General features: G+C 42.5%; 11 protein-coding genes across 13 annotated transcripts; 6 read left to right on the forward strand and 5 right to left on the reverse strand.

Annotated features, from left to right (window-relative positions):
- Window positions 1-406: 406 nt before the first annotated feature.
- LOC111593381 lies at window positions 407-1,493 on the reverse strand. The gene is made up of 3 exons (XM_023306100.2): window positions 790-1,493; window positions 621-731; window positions 407-563 (listed from the first exon to the last, which is right to left on the reverse strand). The coding sequence occupies exons 1-3, from the start codon at window positions 1,491-1,493 to the stop codon at window positions 407-409; spliced, it is 972 nt and encodes a 323-aa protein (XP_023161868.2).
- Window positions 1,494-1,715: 222 nt separating this feature from the next.
- Window positions 1,716-2,501, forward strand: LOC111593383. The gene is made up of 3 exons (XM_023306101.2): window positions 1,716-1,811; window positions 1,874-2,274; window positions 2,336-2,501. Exons 1-3 carry the CDS (start codon window positions 1,716-1,718, stop codon window positions 2,499-2,501), a joined length of 663 nt encoding a protein of 220 aa, XP_023161869.2.
- Window positions 2,502-2,607: 106 nt separating this feature from the next.
- LOC111593384 lies at window positions 2,608-3,333 on the forward strand. The gene is made up of 2 exons (XM_023306102.2): window positions 2,608-3,083; window positions 3,150-3,333. The coding sequence occupies exons 1-2, from the start codon at window positions 2,608-2,610 to the stop codon at window positions 3,331-3,333; spliced, it is 660 nt and encodes a 219-aa protein (XP_023161870.2).
- A 782-nt stretch (window positions 3,334-4,115) lies between these two features.
- LOC111593370 lies at window positions 4,116-6,120 on the reverse strand. Of its 2 annotated transcripts, XM_023306086.2 has the most exons (3): window positions 6,071-6,120; window positions 4,465-4,867; window positions 4,116-4,389 (listed from the first exon to the last, which is right to left on the reverse strand). In XM_023306086.2, the coding sequence occupies exons 2-3, from the start codon at window positions 4,839-4,841 to the stop codon at window positions 4,233-4,235; spliced, it is 534 nt and encodes a 177-aa protein (XP_023161854.1). In that variant the 5' UTR covers window positions 4,842-4,867; window positions 6,071-6,120; the 3' UTR covers window positions 4,116-4,232. The 2 variants fall into 2 exon arrangements, with proteins under 2 accessions (XP_023161854.1, XP_023161853.1); XM_023306085.2 differs by lacking the exon at window positions 6,071-6,120 and having other exon boundaries at window positions 4,465-5,320.
- LOC111593385 lies at window positions 5,720-7,019 on the forward strand. Its single transcript, XM_023306103.2, has 4 exons — window positions 5,720-5,920; window positions 5,983-6,221; window positions 6,276-6,389; window positions 6,451-7,019. Exons 1-4 carry the CDS (start codon window positions 5,720-5,722, stop codon window positions 6,590-6,592), a joined length of 696 nt encoding a protein of 231 aa, XP_023161871.1. The 3' UTR covers window positions 6,593-7,019.
- On the reverse strand, window positions 6,914-7,934 carry LOC111593369. The gene has a single exon (XM_023306084.2). The coding sequence runs from the start codon at window positions 7,828-7,830 to the stop codon at window positions 7,111-7,113; it is 720 nt and encodes a 239-aa protein (XP_023161852.1). The 5' UTR covers window positions 7,831-7,934; the 3' UTR covers window positions 6,914-7,110.
- Window positions 7,935-8,031: 97 nt separating this feature from the next.
- LOC111593368 lies at window positions 8,032-9,101 on the reverse strand. Its single transcript, XM_023306083.2, has 4 exons — window positions 8,663-9,101; window positions 8,405-8,605; window positions 8,230-8,346; window positions 8,032-8,174 (listed from the first exon to the last, which is right to left on the reverse strand). The coding sequence occupies exons 1-4, from the start codon at window positions 9,097-9,099 to the stop codon at window positions 8,045-8,047; spliced, it is 885 nt and encodes a 294-aa protein (XP_023161851.2). The 5' UTR covers window positions 9,100-9,101; the 3' UTR covers window positions 8,032-8,044.
- Window positions 9,102-9,653: 552 nt separating this feature from the next.
- LOC111593355 lies at window positions 9,654-10,461 on the forward strand. The gene has a single exon (XM_023306067.2). The coding sequence runs from the start codon at window positions 9,795-9,797 to the stop codon at window positions 10,353-10,355; it is 561 nt and encodes a 186-aa protein (XP_023161835.1). The 5' UTR covers window positions 9,654-9,794; the 3' UTR covers window positions 10,356-10,461.
- Window positions 10,462-11,308: 847 nt separating this feature from the next.
- On the forward strand, window positions 11,309-13,041 carry LOC111593354 (tRNA modification GTPase GTPBP3, mitochondrial). Its single transcript, XM_023306066.2, has 2 exons — window positions 11,309-11,908; window positions 11,970-13,041. Exons 1-2 carry the CDS (start codon window positions 11,411-11,413, stop codon window positions 12,954-12,956), a joined length of 1,485 nt encoding a protein of 494 aa, XP_023161834.2. The 5' UTR covers window positions 11,309-11,410; the 3' UTR covers window positions 12,957-13,041.
- Window positions 13,042-13,309: 268 nt separating this feature from the next.
- On the forward strand, window positions 13,310-21,089 carry LOC111593374 (C2 domain-containing protein 5). 2 transcript variants are annotated; one of them, XM_023306091.2, is made up of 11 exons: window positions 13,311-13,651; window positions 13,714-14,015; window positions 14,072-14,417; window positions 15,044-15,633; window positions 15,697-16,932; window positions 18,385-18,715; window positions 18,793-19,902; window positions 20,083-20,170; window positions 20,230-20,613; window positions 20,671-20,943; window positions 21,008-21,089. In XM_023306091.2, exons 1-11 carry the CDS (start codon window positions 13,488-13,490, stop codon window positions 21,068-21,070), a joined length of 4,887 nt encoding a protein of 1,628 aa, XP_023161859.2. In that variant the 5' UTR covers window positions 13,311-13,487; the 3' UTR covers window positions 21,071-21,089. The 2 variants fall into 2 exon arrangements, with proteins under 2 accessions (XP_023161858.2, XP_023161859.2); XM_023306090.2 differs by having other exon boundaries at window positions 13,310-13,651; window positions 15,044-16,932.
- Window positions 21,090-21,621: 532 nt separating this feature from the next.
- On the reverse strand, window positions 21,622-23,415 carry LOC111593375 (golgin-84). The gene is made up of 2 exons (XM_023306092.2): window positions 21,982-23,415; window positions 21,622-21,910 (listed from the first exon to the last, which is right to left on the reverse strand). The coding sequence occupies exons 1-2, from the start codon at window positions 23,330-23,332 to the stop codon at window positions 21,696-21,698; spliced, it is 1,566 nt and encodes a 521-aa protein (XP_023161860.2). The 5' UTR covers window positions 23,333-23,415; the 3' UTR covers window positions 21,622-21,695.
- Between the last annotated feature and the right edge of the window lie 11 nt (window positions 23,416-23,426).

Here is a 23,426-nt window from a genome sequence, read left to right on the forward strand (position 1 = left end):
TATCACATTGCCTGATCTAAGATTTATATTACTAGCTCTTGTATCCATCTATATCTATGAAAATATAATATTGTTGGATTTTATTATTATTATAGAAAAGATAAAGATTATAAAATAGTTTTTAATAATTTAAAAATGTTTTTAGAAGGCTTTCAGTTACCAAAAGACCTTTTCGAAAAACATATTTGACTTAAAGTAACAGATTGAAAAAATCAACACTTTTAAATTATCTCAAAATACTGGATTCGAATTCAACAAGGGTTCATTTTGATTGTAAGTAAATAAAATTAATAAGCCTAATGGATATTAGTCTAATAAATATTTTCCCAAACAGTCAAGGCAAATAGATATGAAATTTGTGTTATAGAAATTCTTTATTTTCCTAATAAAACAAATAAAATACTTTTTAATGAAGAAACCCATTTATTTTATCCATTCTACCGCTAAGCAGCCAAATCAAGAAGCTCATATTGCACTTAGTTTTCAACTCCTGCGCGCAAGCATTGGCATCCTTTCTCATGATGCGTGTGTAATCATCGTCCTGTCCATCTAGTCGGGGCATACTATAAGCAAGTGAATCAATAATCAAAAGTAATAATGACAGCTTCCGTGACACTCACGTGAACACCAAGCGCAGCATATCCTGCAGCATGGAATAGCCTGGTGGCAACAGGAGGCGCTTAGAGTCGCATATGGTGCGTAATATGCAGGACTTGACATCGAAGCCAAAGCTGAAAATTTCATTTTACTGTTAAGGGAAAGTTCTTAACTCTTGGCTAGCATACGCACCGTGCACTGAGGCCACTGAAGTGATCGAAGAGCTGCCTTCGATCGCGATGACCATGAAAGTGTCGAGATTCGGCAATAGCTCTTCGAGTGGGTCTACGCCAATGATTGGTCCATGCAGCTGTCCACCTGGGAGCAGGTGTGGTCCACTTTGTCCACTTGGGCTTGTTGCTCATTTGCCAGCGTTGCATATCGGCACTGCTTTGCCACTTTTGATTATGGCTTGAGCCATACTTGGCCCATTGCTGCCATTTGTGAGGATTGGTATTGCCGCCGAGATCGATGCGCTGCGTCTTTGGAGTTTTTGTTGTCGGCCTAAACTTTGGCTTTGGCAATGCCTGAGCCTTGAAGCGCCAGTCAGTGCCGGGTATGTAAACATAGGTCGCAGTGGTGCTTGTCAGCGGTTGCGGTGTGGTTGTCTTCTTTGGCAGAAGACGCTTTGGGTAGAGATCGTCTCTGGTGCCAGGAATGGGAAAATAGACAGCCTCCTCCAATGTGAAGCTAACACCTCGCGGATAGGCCGAGAGCAGATTTTTGCTAAAATTACAAGTGAACTTAAAAAACGAACCTGGCGGAAAGATAATTGCACGCTTTCTGCGGCCAAACACCCGCTCGTAGGTCGATCGCAGCTGTGTCTGTTGAGGCCTGAGCGCCGCTTGGCAACAACTGATCAGCACCAGAATCACGAAGACCTGAGCGAACAGCATTTGAAGCTCATCGAGCGCACAGAACGAAATGGCTGCAGAATATCACTTACATATGGAATAAGTACTCGTTGTGAACAGATTAACTCAATATTTGCTTTGTGTTGATTGATGACTTTATTTGTAGATCATATCCATAAGTAGATGCCAACAGCCCAGAGACCCAATTCTGGGTTGACTGATTCAGTTAAAGTGTCTGATTCAAGCCGAACAGTTCGATCAGTGATGCAGTACAATCGGTTGCTTTACCAAGTGCTAGGCCTGCTTATTGGCTGCACGTCTACGAACAGCTTGCTATATCCGACATCATCTTCATTGGGTGTAAGGAGCTGTAATAACATTTTCCAAGAATCACTTCAATTTGAAGAAATCCAACTTTTTAGCTCACCTCTTCAGTTTCGATACCGGTCGCTGAGTACTATCCTGAACGCCGTATACTCGTCGATTGGTGCTTTGCCATAGCATATGACTTGCCCTTCAACTTAAGCTCATTCTATAGCGTGCCCATTTGGCCGGGCTTTGCCAACTACCACACCAAGCGCGAAGTTCCACGCATCAGTCACAATGATATTGGACTCTATGAAAAATACGGTTACAATGCCTTGGCCCAGATGCACCCCAAGGATTTATCAGCTGGAGAACTATATGCCAGCATCGAGGATGCCCTAACTTCATATGGATTCCACGAGACCTGCCTGTTGCGCAGCGTTTGTGAGATGGCCAAACATCCTTTTGACGACGAGCATCGGCACATACTGACCGATATCTTGACATTTGTCTTGAGGTAAAGCTTCAACTTCCATATTTCGGTCATCAAAGAATCTCTTAAAATTTATTTTTGGCAGTCCGTCGCAGCATGAGGCATTTCTGGAGAGCGAACATGTCTATAGGCGCGTCTATGAACAGGCTGAACTTGATGGATTCATGGGCAACGATTGCGCCCGTGTCTATGGGCACTGTAAACACGATATCTTAAGACTTATTAGCAATGTCATTTTTCATAATAATTGAATAAGAAAACACGTGATGTAAACTGTAACGTCTATGCGTTTCATTAGCAACTTCTCTAGATGTCAGCTTAAGCCTCTCTCTCTCTTCTTTGTCGCTTCACAACGAAATGGATCTTTATACTGTGAACTTCATATTCGCACTGCTGACAACACTATTCGAATGTCAGGCTAAATTGTCTCTATTCTTTCCGGGCGCTTCAGTGTATCAGATAACGGCTGCTCTATCAGTTCCGATCGTACTACCGCCACGCAAGATATTTTGGGACTGGGGCTTGCAAGTCAACTATGCACTGCCTAGCAACCCGGCCAGCTTCTATGCAGCTGCCATCTGGGAGGATCAGTTTGCCCGTCGAGATAGGCGACACCTGCACAATGAGACCCAAAAGTATATGCCAGTCGATCTGAAGGACATACACCCCAACGATCTGACCGCCGGCGAGCTCTATGAGAGTATCGAAAATATGCTGATGCGCTATGGCTTCGACGAGACCTGCTTGCTCCGCAGTGTGTGTGAACTGGCTCGACATCCCTTCCATGATGATGAGCAGAATATGTTGACGGCTCTGCTTACCTTCACGCTAACGTACGTAATCTCTGCACACCTGTTCTGTAGCCATGCCTAACAAAATTCCTCTAAATATTCCTTCAGGCCCTCTGTGCATGAGGCTTTTGCGCCCAGCGAAACGATATACCGCGAGACCTATGAACATGCCGAGCAGCAGGGATTTATGGGCGCAGATTGCGCCCAACTCTATGCCCAGTGTCCAGTTGATTTCCTAAGTGCTGTCAGCAAACTGATTCACTACAACGAACTCTTCGATTTGAATGTATAAAAACGCTTTTCATATCTCCACATTATAATAAAATATTAATGCTCTTTCACATTTTTATAGCATTTCTAGGCACTAAGTTATTCAAAAGGCTTTTACTCTGTTTGCAATAAAAAAATGGAATAATTAAATTTGTGCAAGAATGTGAGCAAGTCGCCTTCGATTTAATCAAGTGTATTAATTTATTATTGGGCAGCAGTCGTTTTTTTTATGCCCGAAAAGTACTGAAATGGGTAGCTCAGGATATAATGATATTGGTCAGTTATATGTAACAGTCAGTAAGAGATATGACTCATCCCACAAACTATATATATATTGATGATCAAGAGCAATAGACCCGTCGGGCTTAGCCCTGTTCGGCTGTAAGTTTAAATGAACATGTCGACGTGGAAGACTACTAGACTTATAGATTTTAATTTATTTTATACTATTTATACTTCGACTTTTCTATTGCTGTCATACATTGGTGTTATATCTCAAAGCATAACATCTTCCCCAAGTTCTTAAATATCAAATTCAAACAAAACTCTAAAGACACAGAACAACTGCCCCAGACTCCATTACTTCTACTTTAAATACAAGTATACGATAAGAAATATCAAATTAATTTGACTTTAGACATTTAGTTAATTAATTAAGATGTAAAAAAACATTTTTAGCATTAAAAGTTTCTGACTTCAACAAGAACTGATCGAAGACACTATTAACTTTTCTAATATATATTTTTTAATTCTAAATAATTCTTATATAATTCTATCTTAGCTGAAATATATTTTTGGCTGGAATCCTTTTGATTTCGGTTCATCCGTAATCCATAATCCTCTCAGTCCCACACAAGCACCAAATTGACACTTCCAAATCCATTTATATTCTTTTAATTATAGATTTCGTTTAATTTTATTTCATCTAACTAGCTTGGTAACTATGCTCAGCACATCCAATTCACATTTGGGATACGCTTTTTGGCAATCGCCGCCCATGAAGCCTAATCTCTCAGCGCGTTCATATCGATGTTGATATAACTTTTCGTGGGGACCGAAGCCTTCATGCTGCGACGGCCTATTAAATGAAACAAATAAATGTAATTAATTTATGTATATAAATACATGAATGCATATATATATGTTCACTTACGTTAGCATAAGGTTGATAATCTGAACGACCAGACTCTGGCTATAGCCGTGATCATCTGCTAAGGGATGTAGAGCCAATTCGCAGACGCTGCGGAGCAAGCAGGATCTGTGGAAGCCGTAGTCCGGCAGAAGGTTTTCAATGCCCGCATACAGCTCGCCGGCAGTGAAGTCCCTTGGATGGATGCCACTCTCAGTAACGAGCAGCTCATTGGTTGAGCCAGTGAAGTTATACAATTCGCGCTTACCACGTCGCTCATACGGATTGGACCAGAAGGCTGGATTGTAGAATGCGGCAAGATTAAAGGGCAGATTATAGTTCATTTGAAAGCCCAAATCCATGAACACCTTTCGCTTGTTCAAATCAAAAGGCACGGACATCGACGTCGTCAGCTGCAGCACCGAGCCTGAGGGATAAAGCAGCATGCCACATGTCCCAGTGATTAAAAACAAAGTGATGCTGATCGGAACGAGGATCGAGTTCAAGTTGTGTTGTCTTGGCCGACGCATTTCGATGTGATTAATATGCTCGCCACAACCGGGAGCGCATGATATATGTGAACTGGGTTTTGGGTTACCCGATCTGTTTATCTGGGTCTTCAATTAACCAAACTGTTAATGAGTAAAACATTTGCCATGCGTGCGTGCCAATTAGAACGGTAAAACCTGCAGAAACCGGGCCGTAGTATAATGCGTCAACGCCTAAGAACTCCAAAACGAAAGACAATACAGAGTGTGCATAGTGAATCTGAGGCTTATTCGAACCTATGCACACTGAGCTGTGAATACCCTTCACCGAAAGATAGTTGGAGAGGTGGCATGAAATTGAAAGTAAACTGAAACTAAGAGGCATTTGAAGTTGAAGTGACCTTTGTGACTTCTTCGAAGACCTTACCTAATCTAATAAGCTGAATTTTCCATATTTTCTTCTTACAACCGATTACTATCATGTCTTAACCTATATATATATATATATATATGCTCAGTATTCAATCGTAGCTCAGAATTGGTACACTTCAAGCGGACACCACCTGCTGCCTGTTACATAGGCTTTAACTAAAGCATTATACTCTAAACTCCCATTTTCAATGGGATCAGAGTATAAAACAAAACCTCACGTATTTTTTTTTAATTTTCTGTTCTGCTCAACTGTCAATTGCTTAAGCAAATAAATGTTGCATGCCCTTTGGTGCTCCACACAGAGGCTTCACATAGTATGTCGAACGCATTAGTAAGCCAAACGTCTCAATGGCAGCAAGATGAGTCTAAGCCAAGATCAGACAATTCTTAGCCTGCTGCTGCTGTTGGCTATTTGCGGACTCGTAGCTGCTTATACGAGCAGCTTCGAGCCAAACCTAAGTCCGGCTGTCAGTGCTGCAAATCTGAGTCAAATAAGTTCAGAAGTCAGACTAAGTCGAGCCAAGCGTATTGCTATCTACAACGGTCAGGGCGTAGTCAAGGTATTTTATTTTAGCAGCTAAATTTAGTTAAGTATGGAATGCCACAATATGGATTCTTGCAGTTCGTCGTCAGCATTGCGCATCCTATCAAGCTGATCGAGAAAGAACATTCCTTCTGGTTCTTCTATAACTTACAAAGCCAATACATACCCACAACAATACCCCTCTACTGGTGGAGCTTTTGGAACACAACCACCTTTGTCTCCACGGCCCGTCAGCTGCGCAAGGGTATGCATGCCACGCTGCATCGAGATGATACGCGCCGTTGGGTCTACGATACCATTGAGGCTGGCATGGCAATGTAAGTATGCTCAAACTGAACTATTCGATAATTACAACCGACGTGCCGTTGCAGACTGGCTGGCAACGAACGTGGCGCCAACTGCTTGCTGCGCAGCATCTGCGAGATCTCTCAATTGCCCTTTGAGAACAGCAATATCTACAGCGAAATACTCAACGCAGTGCTTATGTAAGTAGATCAAAATTCTACTCTTGTAGTACCCCACAGCTCATCTAATCTCACTTTGCAGACCAACAGCCGACAATGTTGCTGAGAAGTATATTAATGCCAGAGATGCAGGACGTGCCGGGGCCGATTGCCTCAAAACCTATGACAATTGCAGCGAAAAAACTTGGAATTTGTTAACGAACATCAATAAGTTGAATCTTTGAATAAATACAATTTAGTGAATTCTAATAGTATTGACAGGTTTTAATGGCAGAATCGGCGACATTAGCGCAAGTTAATTCAATTGACAGATTTAATTTAAATAATTAGACCATGTAAGCATTTTGTATTAATCTTGGCTCATAACTTCATGGTGACACCTTAACTTTGCCTGAATTTATCCGGGTCGATAGAAATTGAATAAGAACCAAGTCAATTGTGCAGCTGACTATGATCAATTCTTTGTGTACATCCTGGCTTAACAGATCGGTGACTTGCCAGTTGTAAAAATAAGGTGAACCATTTTAAAATAAGCAGCGACTTGATGTTTAGCTTCCCGTTGAGCAGTCGAGTAATATATTTTGGCCTCAATGCAACTTACAATAATTAACCATTAAAATAAATTTCGTTGGGCAATTAGCCGAATACTACGTGTCGAACCAGGAACTTGTCAAAAGGCCGAAGCTACTGGCAATCATCAAATTTTGTTATTTATATAGCACGTTTTTGTTGAGCTCGCTTCCTATCTCATTGTCTTCCTCATGCTGCGGCGTCTCCACTCAGCCCAAGCCTCGCAGAGCATCGGCTTCTGCCAACAAATGCACTCGCTCAGAGGCAAAGCACCGGGTTTGATACGCTTGCACTCAGAAAATGCCGGATACGGTGTTAATGGCTTGGTGCAGTCGAGGGGACGCTTGAACGGCGTGCAATCGGGTGGAATACGGCCGGCCCTATGACAGCGACGTTTCACACGCGGACAGTCCAGATTAAGACGCTTATCACAGCGGGCTGGCTGTGGGCATGCGGTCTTCGGTTTTTTACTCGTGCGACGGCGCAACGGCGCCGCCTTTATATCTTTAAAGCAACAGATCTTCTTTGGCTTTATAGCGACGGGTGGACATGCAACCCAGGTTTGCCAATACTTGCGATTCGCCTTGTCAGATTCAATGTAGTAGATATCATCGAATCGTGGATTGTATGGACAGTGCGAGTCATCTTGGTCACAAAACGGATTCAGCCAAACGGAGGGCTGCCTAGTGATTTTCTTTTCATTTACCTTCGGCTTTTTCTTTAGCTGACCTTCTGGTGTACCGCAGGGAGAAGGCTTTTTACTTTTTTTAATCTTACCCCCTGCACACTTATCCCCACATTCATTCGACCTCATACGCAGCACAGGAACATAGGGCAATTTTGCCAAGCTGCATAAATTGCCACGATTGACAAATGATCTGAGCGAGAACATTTTGAATTTTTCCTATGAAATTTTAATTTTACTTGAAACAGTTCTAAAATATACTATATATAATTTTGTGAGAATTTAAAAAACCAAGCGACCAAAATAACCGAAACGGAGAACTGTTCATGAGTCTTTCAAGTTGCACAATGAATACACAACCCAAACGATTTACTTTTACCCAATTTCAAGTTGCCCTCAATTCCACTGCCTACTTCGTTTTTCAGCTAGACCCCACGTTCATCGTTAGGAAATCGAGCACTCTATACGGGCAGGAAACCGCATAGAAACGGGCACAGTCACGCATATTGACTTGATGCTTGTACTTCTCGTCAGTAACTTCTTCAGGCAGACTGAAAAAGATTAACGGGATGGAATGAGAATATCATCTTGTGGTCACTCACCTACGTCAGTATAATGCGCAGTAGATCCTCCATGAGTAAGCCGCTGCCATGGTTTTCATTAAATCTGGCCTTAAGCTCGCAAATTGACCGCTTTATGCAGGACCTTAGATCTAGGCGAAAGCTGAAATGAATTACGTTCGAGTATGAGAATATAAAGATTATAAAATATATTTTCTTACTAATTTCCCATTGCCTCTAACTGGTCAAAGATTGCGCGTCGTTCTCTGTAATCACGATTTAGCTTCCAGCTGGGGACATCTGCCCAGGATTTGTATACCTCGTCCTCCGCTTTGTGCCGGCGATGTCCTTGCCAAGGCTCTTCAGTCAGTTGCCAAGGACTTTTATAGAAATAATCCTTGTGCGTTTGCGATTTCACATAGCTGCAAAACAATATTTAATTTATCTGCATAATAATTTTCTCTTCAACATGAAATTACTTGGCATAATATTCGGGCTGGTAAGGTACTCTATAGTACAAATTGGGGTTACCAAGCGGATAGCTATAACGCGTGCCATTCCGCCTGTAATCCTGAAATGGCCAATCCCAGCGACGTTTTGGTTTTGGGGCTGTAGGATTCTTATGCTTTGCATGATCGAGAAGTATGTTTGGTCGCCAACCTTCCACAGTATCCGGCAGAGCTACATACATATCAAACTCCAAGCTATATTGCAATCCACCTGGTCGACCGCCCACAATTATTTTGGTCATCGCTGCCGTTATCAGCACTGACGACGTTTTGGGAAATAACACAGCTCGAACGCGTCTCGAAAGTAAGCCATCCTGACCAACAAGCAGCTCTGTCTGATTGCCAAAGGTCGCAGCGGCAACATATCCAAAAAGCGAAACAAGCACAACAACTGCTGTACACCTCATACTGAAGCGCTCAACATACAAATTCAAACTGCGCCAATGTGTCAATCCCAAGAACCATATCACTGCGCACTAGAGAAGAGTAAGCATTGGACTACCTAAACGCCAACGACACGTTAAATATCAGCTGGACTTAAATGTAGTATTTTTCCCTCATATTCCACAGAGAGAAGTGGATATGAGTAATTGTAAATCCTTCATTGAGTATAATAAAATAATATAATAAAGAGAATAGTAATTATAATGATAAAATATAATATAGAAAGATATAGAGTTAGTCTATACTATATTCAAATAAAATAAAGTCGTATTCGAATTACTGCTAGCTTAAGTAATTTTCTATCGAGAAATAGCTCAACGTGGTTTCATCTCAAACGCCATTTGTCACAGGTGCGCTAATTGTCTTAGCTGAAGAGACAGGTGCCAGACACCACTGCACCAATTACGAGCTATTGTATTTGTAATCTAGGTAGTACAAATAGAACAAAATGTGTGCATCAAGTTATCCATGATATAGAGTTTGTTTTGGCTGTCAATAAACTGAGAGCTTTGTTTTGGACTCAGTTACATTTATAGTTCTGTTAAAGACAGTAAAATTTTCGGCAAATTCGTAGCGAGTACAAATCATAAAAAAAATATATGTGTATAAAAATCATAAATAAATTGGTTAATTAGTTAAAGCTTACTTAACATTCGAAATGGTGAACTTTAACAATAGTACTAAGATTGTGGTAAATCGTTGCATGGAGCTTCTAAATGCCAAAATAGCTCATGCTCAGACCCGACATATTGCGAAACGTGTACCCGTTAATTGTATGCGACCCCAAAAAGTGGACAGCGAGGCAATCCTAAGGGAACGTGAAAAGGTAGATAATTACAAAGCCAGTAAGCAGCTTTCCATGTGGCAACAGAAGAAGAGTGTTACCGAGGATATGCCAGAGATCATGCGAATGGACGATTCGCACTACAAGCATTGTGACTTTATGAAACGCGACTATGAATGCACGTGGGCCAATTTTCCTTGTGACCCCGAGCCGAAGGTGCGAAGAACACAATGTGATGAGACCGTGCAAATCACTCGCCGCGAAGCTGGAAATCGTCCAGCAACAGCCAAGCCCTGGGATGCAGAAGCCAACAACTTCATTAAGAATTGGGGCAACAACTATGACATCGATCGTAATGCAAATGGAAAGTTAATTCAACCGGTTATGCGTGAACCCAGCAAATGTAAACTTTACAGGAAGAAAAAGTTCTTTTAGTAGTCATGCACCATGTAGTTTACTTTCGTAATCGTTTTTTTTAAATATAATGTATATGCATTAAATTTATAAGTACCTTACAAATAAAGCCGTCCCTTACAAAAGATTTTATTGTTTGCTGATTAAGCCATGCCCATGGACGGGAAGTTCTTGACCGAGAGACCTCGTCCCCGGGACAACGTTTTTCGGTTCCTATTGCAAGAATATTTTTAACTTCAGTTTATCTCCAGCGTAAGATATAGAAATATAGAAAAAACCAAACCAGTATCGCCTTTTCTAGTAGACTTTTCGGTTGCAGCGATGACGATAAGCCCATGATTTAGGTTTTATTATACATATACAAATTGAAACAAAATTTATATATATCATATATCATATATTATTCATATATATCACAATGAATATATAGAAATGTATGTCATACCAAATTTATAAAATTTAAAAATGTTTAAAATTTTAGCCGAATAACATTGTGAATGAAAAATTGTTTAAAGTTATTCAGAAGTTGGTTTGATAACGATGGCGTTAGGAGTTTTTACCAAACAACTGATAGTTATGTCAGTGCGCTTCCTGGGCACCCGAAAGAAAGGTTTTTTTCGGAAAGGGGTTAGGTTGCCAAAGCTACCGATCAAGGGGCCGAGAGACTTCGATTACTGGCGTCGTTTGCAGCGAAAACCCAAAAACCCCAAGGACAAGATTACAAGAGATAACAAGTGCCTAACTCGAAAGCAACCAGTTCGTAAGCCAAAGAAAAAGAGGGAAAATCCAACAGAGAGAGATGAAAAGGCAGCCAAATAAAGTGAATAATATTAAATCTATTAAATTTCGGAAGGAAATATATTTGAATAAAGTACAATGCATTTGGCAATTTAAGCATTAACTGAATTACTACTCGTTTTATTGGTCTGGTAGGCGCCCTTGAATAGAGAATATGCTGCAATGCATGTGACAACTCTAACTACAGCTGAGCTGCAAATGTACTATTGTACTCGATACCGAAAAAGTATTGTTTGGAAAAATCATCTGGTTTTTGTGTTAATTGGTATTTGCCTGGCATGGCGTTGTTGAGAAGCGTTTCGAATGGCTTTTCAGCTGTATTTCGGCACTTTGCCAGTTCGAGTGGTTGCACCATATACAGCCTCAGTTCGGGGCACGTCAAGTGCGGCGTCTCCGTTATCCGTGTTTCCGGTCCACAAACAAAACAGGCGCTGCGCGCTATTGTGGGCAACAGTGAATACGAGCCAAAACAACGACAGGCATATCTGAAATCATTTTATCATCCCACCAGCAAAGAGATCATCGACAAGGGTCTTCTATTGTGGTTTCCTGGTCCAGCCTCCTTCACAGGCGAAGATGCTTGTGAATTTCAAGTGCACGGGTCGTTGGCTGTAATTGCGGCCATGCTGGATGCCCTGGGCCAATTACCAGGCTTAAGGCCTGCACAGCCGGGTGAATTTACAAAGCGAGCATTTTTTGGTGGCAAGCTGGACTTAACCGCAGTGGAAGGCCTATCCGATTTGATACATGCTGAAACTGAGGCACAGCGCAAACAGGTTAATAAATAAAACGACCGTATACGTAAAGGCAATTCTTATAAAAAAAATTCCATTTCAGGCTCTGTTGCAGAGCACCGGCACTTTGGGTCGCCTCTATGACAACTGGCGCAAACGGCTCATTCGATGTGCCGCCCATCTGGAGGCCTATATTGACTTCGCCGAGGACGAACAAATCGAAGGCGGCGTCATATTAAATTTGACCAAGGAACTAAGAGCTGTGCAACGCGAAATTCGTGCTCATCTGAACGATCAACGACAGGGCGAACTGCTGCGAGATGGTGTACGCACTGTCATAATCGGTGCTCCAAATGTAGGCAAGAGCAGCCTACTAAATCTGCTTTGCCAGCGTGCTGTGTCCATTGTGACCGAACAGGCGGGCACCACACGGGATATAATCGAGACAACGCACAGCTTTGGCGGATATCCCGTGATCTTTGCGGACACTGCAGGACTTCGTAAGCACACAACGGATGCAATTGAGGTGGAGGGTATGGCTCGTGCAAAACAATGCCTAGCCCAATCTGATCTTATATTGCTGCTGACAGAAGCCAAAGCTCTGCGAGATGTGGACAGCAATGAATCCCTAAATGACCACATCGAAAGCTACTTGCAAGAACTGGACATACCGAAAGACCTGTGCAGTGGCAAATACTTGCAGTTGGTTGCAAACAAAACAGATACGCTGCCAAAGGAGGAAAGTCAACGTCTTAGCAAGCTGAACAATGTGCTGACCATATCGTGTCACAAGCAGGACAACCTGCCACAGTTTCTGGGCTATTTGGAACAGCTGCTGGTACAACTATGTGGAACTCCGCAGGCGGAACATCCACGCATCACGCAAAGTCGCTATAGACAACAATTGGAACGTTGCATTGAGCACATTAATATATTCCTAAGAGATTACAAGCCCGATGTGTACCCGGACATGGCAATAGCAGCACAGCAGCTGCGGAAATCTGTGCGCTGTATCGAGCGCATCACTGGACATGTCAGCTGCGAAGATATACTCGATGTGGTATTTAAAGACTTTTGCATTGGAAAGTAGTTCATATTCCTATTTATTAAGTACAAAGATTGTATAGACTGCAAACAAAGAAACGAAAAGTATGGCATGACAAATGCATTATACTATCAGCTAATCATTGACATATATTAAAGCAGTCAAAAATAATGGTATTTTTCAAAGTAAAAGGTTCAAAATATGTTCAGAGAATTTTATGTCTTTAATTAAAAATAAGTATTAAAATGTAAATAAGTAAAATAACAGTTCATTCATTAAATTTATTCAAAAAAAATGAATTTCATCTTTTAAAGAGAATACCCCTATTTAAAGTAGAATCTATTAATTTTCGGTATCGATAAGATTGTTCATATAAAATACTTATCGGTACATCGATTACTCAGTGCCCACTTACATCACTAGAAAAAATGAAAAACATTAGTTGAAGTAATAGAAATACAACGTGCAAATTGGCATTTTGAGCACCAAGTTTGTCGATAAGGACATAACACACATTGGGTGCTGGTTGTTCGGGGCAGTCTTCGAAGCTAGAGAGTTGCGTCAGCAGGTAACAAAATGCCAGGAAAGGTGGGCGTCAAAATAAAAGCTGCGCGTAATCTGCCAGTGATGGACAAGAGCAGCGAGACAACCGATGCCTTTGTGGAAATCAAGTTGGCTAACAAAGAACACAAAACAGAGGTGTTCCGCAAAAGTCTAAATCCTACATGGAATACTGATTGGTAGGTACATGCAGCACCAGCTGCTTGCTTGCCACCATACATCATCTTTCGTGCATCTACAGGTTTCGCTTTGAAGTTGACGACGCAGAGCTGCAAGACGAGCCGCTGCAAATACGCCTAATGGACTATGACACATACTCTGCAAATGATGCGATTGGCAAGGTTAACATAAGTCTTAATCCCCTATGTCTGGAGAGCTCTAGTCAGTCGGCTCATGGCAAGGGCATTGTGCTCTCAGGCTGGATACCTGTCTTCGACACAATGCACGGTATACGCGGTGAAATAAACATAATCGTCAAAGTGGATTTGTTCTCCGATGTCAACAAGTTTCGACAGAGCTCTTGTGGCATCCCCTTTTTTCATTGTGCGTAGCGAATTTATATGTAAAGCAAATCTAATAGTTCTATTCACTAATTTCAGCTCAATGTGTTCCCTTTGGTTATCGTGCTCAAGTCATTCATGGATTTGTCGAGGAGCTGGTGGTTAATGATGATCCAGAGTACCAATGGATTGACAAGATACGCACACCACGTGCTTCCAACGAGGCAAGGCAGGTTGTCTTCCTCAAGCTCTCCGGCCAAGTGCAGCGCAAAATGGGCCTGAAAGCCATCAATATGGGTGCCAATGCAGTCATTGGCTATACACAATGCTTTGATCTAGAAGGTGATGTAGGAGTTGTGGCACGAGGCGTCGGCACAGCTGTCACTCTGATCAAGGACACCAGCAGCAGTCAACCAAACAGCGCGGATGTAGCCCTTATCGAAGAGTGAGTATTGATGGGAATATTAAAATAAATACATTTATTATGGATATGTCTTACAAAGATGGTGAAAATGCAAAATAGTTTAATTTTATTCAACTTCCAAAAAGTACCTCAAGTAAATATTAGGGCAAAATATCCTATAAAAAATTCAAACAGGTTCAATTATAATTGACTAATATAAAGTTATAGAATCAGAATACATTTTATGTTTTGAGCGCATATAAAATAAATACTTCAAGCGCACATTTCTAAGACAATTCCATGATAAATATAAAGTGTAAAATAAGTTCCAAGCAATATTAGTTGCTTTCCTATCAGTAGGTCTGCTTGTAGATCCACGTGGCTAAAGCTCAAAATATGTTCTAAAATGTTATATTCTCTTTTTTTTTTTTGAATGTTTTTCCCTCTATCCAACGATCACGAATTAAAAATGAAAACTCAATCGTCGTTTAACGCTCATTTTTGTATACAATTATAAACTCTGTACTGTGCTCCTTGTCGTTTTTCGTTGTTGTATTGCGCATCTTCAATCGTTGTTGTTTTCGTGTCGTATCTATAACATTAAAAACAAAAACAAAAACAAAATCCTACACTTACCCAACCGTCCATCGGCCCTTGACCCCTTATAGAGTCCAAAAATATTTAGATTTTCTCAACTGCACCGCTGGCAGTAGCGCTAGTCTGCCACTGTCCGGCAGATCACCTCAATATCGTCTTAATATATATAAGCAGCCCAGTTTTAGTTCGCCCAGTTCGGCGGCAGCAGCAGCAGCAGCGGCAGCAACGTTGTTCTACTTGGAAAGCGGCAGTAGCGATACGGAGGACGCGGATGTTATGCAGAATCTCTTGAGGCAAGAGGATGAGCGGGGCGAGAGAACACGCGAGAAGAAGTTGCGTCATCGCATGCATCGCTTGACTTTGTCCTCGCGAAATGTGTTCAGCGAGAAGTACGCAACACTTTTGCGGCGCATTGAGCCCAAGATACCGGAGAACGCCACGCAATCTCTAAGCAACCTGCTCAGTGGAGTCGGATCAAGCACAAAGCGTCGTCGTAAATCGCGCCATTCGATGGGTAAGCGGACATCGCAGTCCATAACACGTTCGATTAGCGATGATACTGGCGCTGGGCCATCTATGTGTCAGCTGGCGGTGCCACGACTGCCCGTGTATCAGGAAAGTACACGCTCAGCCCCGGATCTGGAGATGGATGTATTTCAGCGTAAGTCCATGTGCTCCTCGGACTCATCGGACTCGTTGTCAATAATTGAAATGCTTGCCCCAGGCATCGACAGTGCAGCAGCAGAAGCTGCAGCCGAGTCTAGCGATGAGGAGCTGGAACAGCTTCAAACGTTCAGAGATGACGATTTACAGGATAATTGGATTAAGCCCGGCGAGACGCGCAGCTGTGAGAACAGCCAGCTGGATTTGACGCCCAAGCGACACACGCTCCTCGAGGACTTGAAGGGTTTCTCCCGTCGACTGCAACAGCTGATGCATCTGACACCCAAGCAACCAATTAAACCAAAACGCTGCCTTCTACTGGCCGCTGCTGCACTAGAGCCTTCTTTGGAACGCAAATCATATTACAGCTCACAACCGGAGCTGCCCACCAGCAGCGCATTCGATTTTCCTTGCGCTAATCTGAGTGCTTTTGCATCCATGTTGCAGCTGAATCGTTTGCCCAGCTATGAATCCAATTTGCAACGCTGCGCTTCGCTTAGTCATTTCGCAAGCGTTAGTTGTCTAGATGCTGCACCATTAGAAAAGTTTGATTCCCGAGCACTACCAACGTCACCGTCACTGCTACCGCCACCACAACCACAACCACAGCCACCAGTAGCCCAACAAATAATAAAGGAATATCCGAACACGTTGCTGCCAGTTGCGCCCGTTCTGTGCATTTGCCCATCGACCCCAACCCCAACAGAATCCGAAAATAGCGCACAACTATCGCCTACACAGGCGCGTGCTTTTGATTATTATGACCCACCCGTTTTCAAACTAGACCATGTTGTAAATATCTCGTATAGTACTAACCATAGTAACAACAATAATGAATCATCATTGCTTGCTCCATGCTATTCTGTTTCGCCATCTGCCATATCAAACCAACAACAACGCTCTACTAGGTCCAGTAGCGAACTTCAGCAACAGCAGCAGCAACAGCCACAGCAGCTACAGCCACAGCAGCAGCTACAGCCACAGCAGCAGCTACAGCCACAGCAGCAGCTACAGCCACAGCAACAGCAGCAACAGTCGACACCACAAGGGGTGCTCATACCCACGACCATTGCGACGATCGAGAATAGTGCAAATCTGAAAAGGTTAGCATCGCCGGTTAGCAACAATCGCTTGAAGCTAACGCCGAGCCCATCGAAGAGTGGAATTTCGGGTGGCACGAATGCGGACAGCGCATCTACATCCACCACCTCAACAGCCACAACGATGGTGCAGGTCAAGGAACTGGGTGAGATCTGCCGTCGTTCGTCCGACTCCGATCTGAGTGTCACACCAAAAGGTATGTCTAGCTGTCTAGCTCTCATTTGATAAATAGCCATAGGAACTAAGCATAGGCTAAGTAGGGGTATAAATACTTATATATAATAGGTTAACAGTATTTCTCCCGATCCTCAACCTTGTGACTGTGTGTATGTGTTTGTGTGTCTCGTGTCTCTCATGAGTAACTCACAAGCTCTTCTAATGTTCTCTCTTTGCGCCCGCTGCTGCATCAAACACCATACAGGCATAGCCTACGCATTGCATCGTAAGCGTAAGTAGTTGTCTTTCTCTCGCTCTCTCTCTCTCTCTCTCTCTCTCTCTCTCTGTCACTCTGTAACTCTGTTTATTTATCAGTTTCGATGTCCATTATCGATGTAATTGTGTGTTAAACCTGTTACCCCATTTGTGTTAAGGTGTGTGTGTATTTGTGTGTGTGTGTGTATTGGTGGATGGATAGGGGTGTATAGCTGACATTCAAGCTATGCTCTATATATGTTGTAAAACGCCTCTCTCTAGCCTCGTCTGAGCTGCTTGTCATGTATAGATGTTACTCTCTGTCTAACTCTCTTTTAATTCCTATTAATTATAATATTAAAAACAAAAAAAAATATATATATATATATATATATACTTGTATAAAACCACTATCATCTTGCCTATATACATATCTCTAATATAACAATTTGAAGAAAATTGTTTTCAATTTATTACTGTCAATCAACTTATTTTGTCATCGAATCCATTCAGCATCAACGTTAAATGCCATATCGTAAAAATCTAGGATTTCAGAACTATAAGAAAGTCATTAGGGCCATATATCTATCTACATATTTATATATATTAACGCAGGACCACAGACTTACTTACTTCCTTAATATACTAAATGGAACTTTAAAGTAAATCTTAATTTTTTTTAAATATCTAACGATTCTAAGGACTTATCCCAATGCAATAAGCAAACCATTTAATCAATGTGTAAAATAGATCTATTTATCTAGTATATCTTTAAATATCAAGTTTAAATTATAAACTAACACCAATTAGGCATGGCCCTACGAAACATGAGTATGTTATCTTTAGCCCAATCTATAGAGAAAAACGTAATTTGGAGATTTTAAGAAAAAAAAATTCATTTGATGAAAATGCATAGATTTAATCTTTATAAGTTATAGTTAAAGTAAAATCAAATGTTTTTCAACTGATTTGAATAAATCAGATTCTGGCTAGAATCTGAGTCAAATGTGTTTATTTATTAAAGTGTCGTGCTCTATGCATATGGGATACAAAATCATTGTGTTTAATAAGGCAGCAGTTATGTAACTCATTGGAATTTTAATTGCGCCGCTCGATCACACATATCTATCCCGTACTGTGTTTTCGCCTGCCTAAAATAAACGTTGTAAACCTGTGGACCTATCATTCAAGTTCATTTTATATTGTGTCCGAATGTAACGATCTTTCCCATTGGCAGGTAACTCCATCTGCGTGGCTAGCGAGCGGCTGGTGGCGGCAACTGCTATGATGCGTCTGACCACGCCCACGGTGGGCAGCAAGGCAACGGACAGTCTAGATATGCTGGAGTATCCCTTTCTAACTATGACCAAGTATCCCAATGGGTTTATTCTGCACCTGGGTGCCACTGTAGCAGCACGGTCGGTCAAACTTCTGGAACGTGTGCCCAATCCCGATGAACCAGAGGTTCGCGACAGCTGGTGGACGGAGTTGCGAATGGAGATTCGCTCCCATGCCCGTTCTTTGGGTTGTAATGTGGTGCTGGGCTACGCGGAGTGCACAACCATATCGTAGGTCTAAAACATTAACTAACTCACACTACTTTTATCTTAATCTGAATTGGATAATCAAAAGTTGGCTTCTGCAGTGACGATGTGTGCGTTTTGTCTGCAACTGGGACCGCTGCAGTCATCAACATGGTCTTCAATCGCTCAGTCTCGCAAACGGACATCTTCACTATATCAAAGGCAAGCAATATTATGACCGCTATGAGCAATTCGATGGAGGATCGTGAGGCAAATGGCAGCGTTGGTGAAACTGCAGCCTCGGGAAAGGACGGCATCTCGCTGGGCACAGCCAACGGCTCGGGCAGTAAACGCTTCGGCATGCCTAATCAAAACTCCCAACGTAACACCTGTGCCATCTGCCATGTGCCATACAATCTGAGCGTACCCTTTAATGTCAAAATGAAGAAGTGCGCTATCTGCCGCAAAGGTCGAGTGCCGGATGTTCTGTTGGCCACATTAGAGGTTCCAGAATATATGCAGGTGACTGGACGTGGGTGTTTCATGCAGGCACAGGTGGTGCGTGCCAAGAGGGACCTGCGCGCCGAATCGAATGCCAAAGAGATTTCCGATGGCTTGCCATTTCTAGAGTACGAGTTGCATCGTGTACTGATCAATAAGCTGAAGGCTAAGGGCATGAATGCCATCTTTGGACTACGCACCCAGGTGGCCATTGGTGAACGCATGATAGCTTTAATTGCCACGGGCACGGCTCTATTTTTGACTGCATTGCCCGTTCCGATGGTCCCTAAAATTGTAGCCGGCAACTCGTGGACAGACAAGCAAAAGCTGAATGAACTGCAAAAAAAACTGCAGGAGACATTTGAACGCAATCAAGAGATCTATCAGCTAAAGAGTATGGATCCCGATTTGGCCAGCATCAGTGGCGGAGCAGGCGGCGATAAGCAATCCGATACAGATGACTCCGATGATGAGGAGATGAATGAAATCGATTTGAATTGCGGTAATAAAGAGCTATGCGTACTTGAGGTAGATGATATTGAGGATTTGGAAATCATTTCACTACTCATGGAACCATATCCACCCGAGGGCTTCCATGTGGTTAACACACAACAGGTGCCGGGCATGTTGGAGCTGGATGCTGTCAAAAATCTTCAAATGTTTACGCAAGTGTGGCGAGCTCGCCTCGAGGTGGGACAGAATGTAAATGGATTCCCCAAACATTTTCAGCGGTGAGTTTTAGAACTCATCACAAAAAAATTACATGCAAAATAATGTTTACAATTGAATTGAAATCAAATTTAAACTCTCTTGGAAATACCTGGTCTTCACACAGATCGAGCCAAATCAATTGACTTTATATTATTCCAGACTATTCCCAAAATGCTTAACATATTAACTTTTTTCCATAGACTTCTGCAGACCATTTATTTTAAGTTACGCACAATGATTCCCTGTGCAATATGCGATCTTCGCTTCAGACTGGATTTGCCTGAAACGGTAAGAACTTGAAATATTTTTTAGAAATACTTACGAAATTTCCATACACACACTTTTAGGACCAAATCCAGTTGCTGGTCACCGGAATGGCCATGGGTCTGAGCGATGGCAACAAAATGAAATACCGTCGTCGGGGGCCGCCGGCCGCTCAAGTGCAAAATGGTTTGAGTGATGCAGCAACGCTGTCGGCACCTACTGTTCACGAAACTCAATCCCAGCCAGAGTTGAATGGCAAGCGAATACTGCAAGAAGAGGATTACATATTTCCACTAGACGAGGATCAAATGGTTGATACACCCACGCCCACCAGCTCGGCCATACCTCCCTTTGGCATGAATTCTTTCAAAGTGCGAAAGACTTCGCCATCACAACTCTGTAATCTAGCTACACCCTTACCCGCACCTAAGCCAATAAATATAGGTCCACCGCCACGCAACCGCTACGTAAGTTAAAAGTCTATCTCTGCTGCTCTGAACTAAGCTTCGATTATTTCTGTATAGTTCCCACTTCGTGATCGTTATGGCGTAGACTTGACGCCACTTAGCTTCATACCCGGTGCACGTATTGACAAGTATTTGGGAAATCTTAACTTTTTCTTCATTAGGGAGAGCACCTCGATACGCGAAAACGGCGGTATTAGCGGATTCGTGCATGGATTCATTACCGAATTACTGGCCGTTGTGCGCGCTCATATTGCTTCGCTGGGCGGAAACGCAATGGTCTCTTTCTATTTGACCGAACTCATATTGTTTGACAATCAGCACAAGAATCAGGTAAAATTTAAATTGATATTTATGTAACTGTGTATTGTTATGCAACTCATATTGTATGTTGCAGGGTCAGTGCCTGATTAGCATTGGCGGCGATGCGGTGTATGTCAGCTACTATGCCGACGACTGATATAAACGTTTGCGGGGCATATAGCGTCTATTCTACGCGAATCGTCCCAAAAGTGTATACTACTGATGAAGTCGATCAACTCTAATCTTTTGCTCTCTGACTTTCTCTCTCTCTCTGGATGCCAACAGCTCATACTTTATGGCTCTCTAACTCTGCGCTGTATGGGTCAATCGGGTCAGGCAACCGTATAGAAACGCCTGTTTACTTAAATATAATACACATATAGTAGTTAATTTTACTTACAACTGTATCGTCTAAATACTTGAAATCAGCATGCAATAATTGAACTGTGACTTGGCGTTCGGGAAGTAGGATGAATTTTTCATGTATTGTTATTTGTTTGCTTAATGTTTAAAGCTTAGCTATTTGCAATTTTCGTGACCGTAGTATGTACATAGCCGAGATGTTTATTGAATATACATTTTGATAGATAATTTTATTCTCTTTGCTCGGAGGCATAGCTCTTAGCAATTATACATTATACACAGCAAAGTGTAATCAATTTTGGCAACAGAAGTCAGCCATTAACTTATGTAACATATAAATTTATATATATAATACTAATTAATATGCAATCTTTGAAATTAGAATCCAAAAAATATCTAACAGGTGTCCATTTGTCTATTCAATTGGGAGTCGTGGAGAGCAGCACAAACATAACCCAAAGATGGAGCAACGCAACGTAAACTATCATGCAGATACGCATCATTGGATAGCGTCGTAGAAAGGCTCCAACGCGTATGCCCACGGAATCCGCTTGGCGCAGAGCACGCTTAAAGCGGCGCGCAACGCGGTTGTCAAATGGACTAGGATACATGAGCAGTGGAAATTGTGCCTTGGCTAAAAGAGACAAATATCAAAATGCATAGTTATATGTCAAACTATACCCATGTTGTAAATCTTTCACCCACCGTCATCTGTGCTATTTGAAATCAGCGTATTGCGCGAACTCGAGCCTCCACGTTGATGGCCCAACTCTAGCGAATGCATGTTTTGCTGCAGCTGCGCCTGTATGTTTTCATGCTGCAAACGCAGTGCATTGCGCTCCACTGTGACGCGTTCCAGCAAACCCTGACGCTCCACCAGCGATTGCGTGAGCGCTTTTAAACGATTCTCATAGTCATTTTTGACACTTGTGAAGCCAGCTTCGCTAACAAGCTGTCGCTGCTGTTGCAACTGTTTCTCCATTTCATGCAATCGAGTGGCACCGGCGGCCATTTGATTGCTCATCTGTTGACGCAGCGAAGACAACTCTTGTGTCAGCATGCGTTGCTCCGATTCGATGGCCAAACTGTGCTCGCGAGCTGTACGAAGCTCTTTGTTGAGTGCATTTTCACGCTGACGAGCGACGCCGAGCTCCAACTCGTGTTGACGCTCCAATGCCATATAGTCATCCAGCTGCAAGCGCAGTTGCTGCTGCTCCTCGCTGGCATGTTGCAACTCCTGCTTTAGAGAGTCAAGTTCGATTTGCAAGAAACGCGTTTCACTGTCCTTGGCAGCCAGTTCGCCACCTTCTGCAATCGGATTTTGCTTCAGCTCAGCAATAAGCGCATCTTTCCCTTGGAGTGCCCGCTGAGCTTTCGCCCGATACTCTTGTAGCTCGAGACGCTGTTGATCCGTCTCCTTGGTTTGCATTTGTAACTTATGTGCTGTGCTCACGTATTCCTGCTGCAGCTTAGCGAGATTCGTTTCTAATTCAGATATGGAGTGTACGTAAGCCATTTGGGCTGCTTGCGCCTCGCTCAGCTCTTGTACAGCCTTGTCGCGTTCTTCGGATAAAGTTTGTGTTACACTTTCTAATTCCTGAGCTCGCTGTTTCAGGCCAAGATTCTCGCTATCATGATTGAGTCCATCAAGTCGCATACGCAACTCATCACGCTCACTGGTGATATCATTAAGGGCTATCTTGAAAGCTGCCAATTCATGTGTGTCCATACCATTCCCGTCTGGATTGACTGAAAAACTTGACGATGTAGGTAACTTTTGCCGTAGCTCTGTGGTCAGCACTTGGGAGCCGTCGCTTTTGCTGCTAGAGGCACTATTACCGACCATGGACAAAGACATGGGTGTACTACTGTTGCTGGTGGGACGCTTAATTGGAGAGAGTGTTGTTTTCAAAGATTGTGTGCTGCTGGTTAGACTGCTTTTCATAGCATCTAACGCTGGACCAGCTTCCGTATGCAAAGCTGTAGCAGCATTCTGGTCTATTTTATTTAATATATTCTCTGCCTTATCCGCTAATCCCGTTATCCACGAAGACATATCAAAATCCCAGAATTGTAGCTTAGAAAATGCTGAATACGTGGAAAAGTAGTTTGTTTATGTCAGTACCAGTGGTTTTATAGTCGTTAACGCA

Source organism: Drosophila hydei, unplaced genomic scaffold (assembly GCF_003285905.1).
Source record: "Drosophila hydei strain 15085-1641.00,03,60 unplaced genomic scaffold, DhydRS2 tig00000063-arrow-pilon, whole genome shotgun sequence".
In the NCBI taxonomy this organism is placed as follows: Eukaryota; Metazoa; Arthropoda; class Insecta; order Diptera; family Drosophilidae; genus Drosophila; species Drosophila hydei.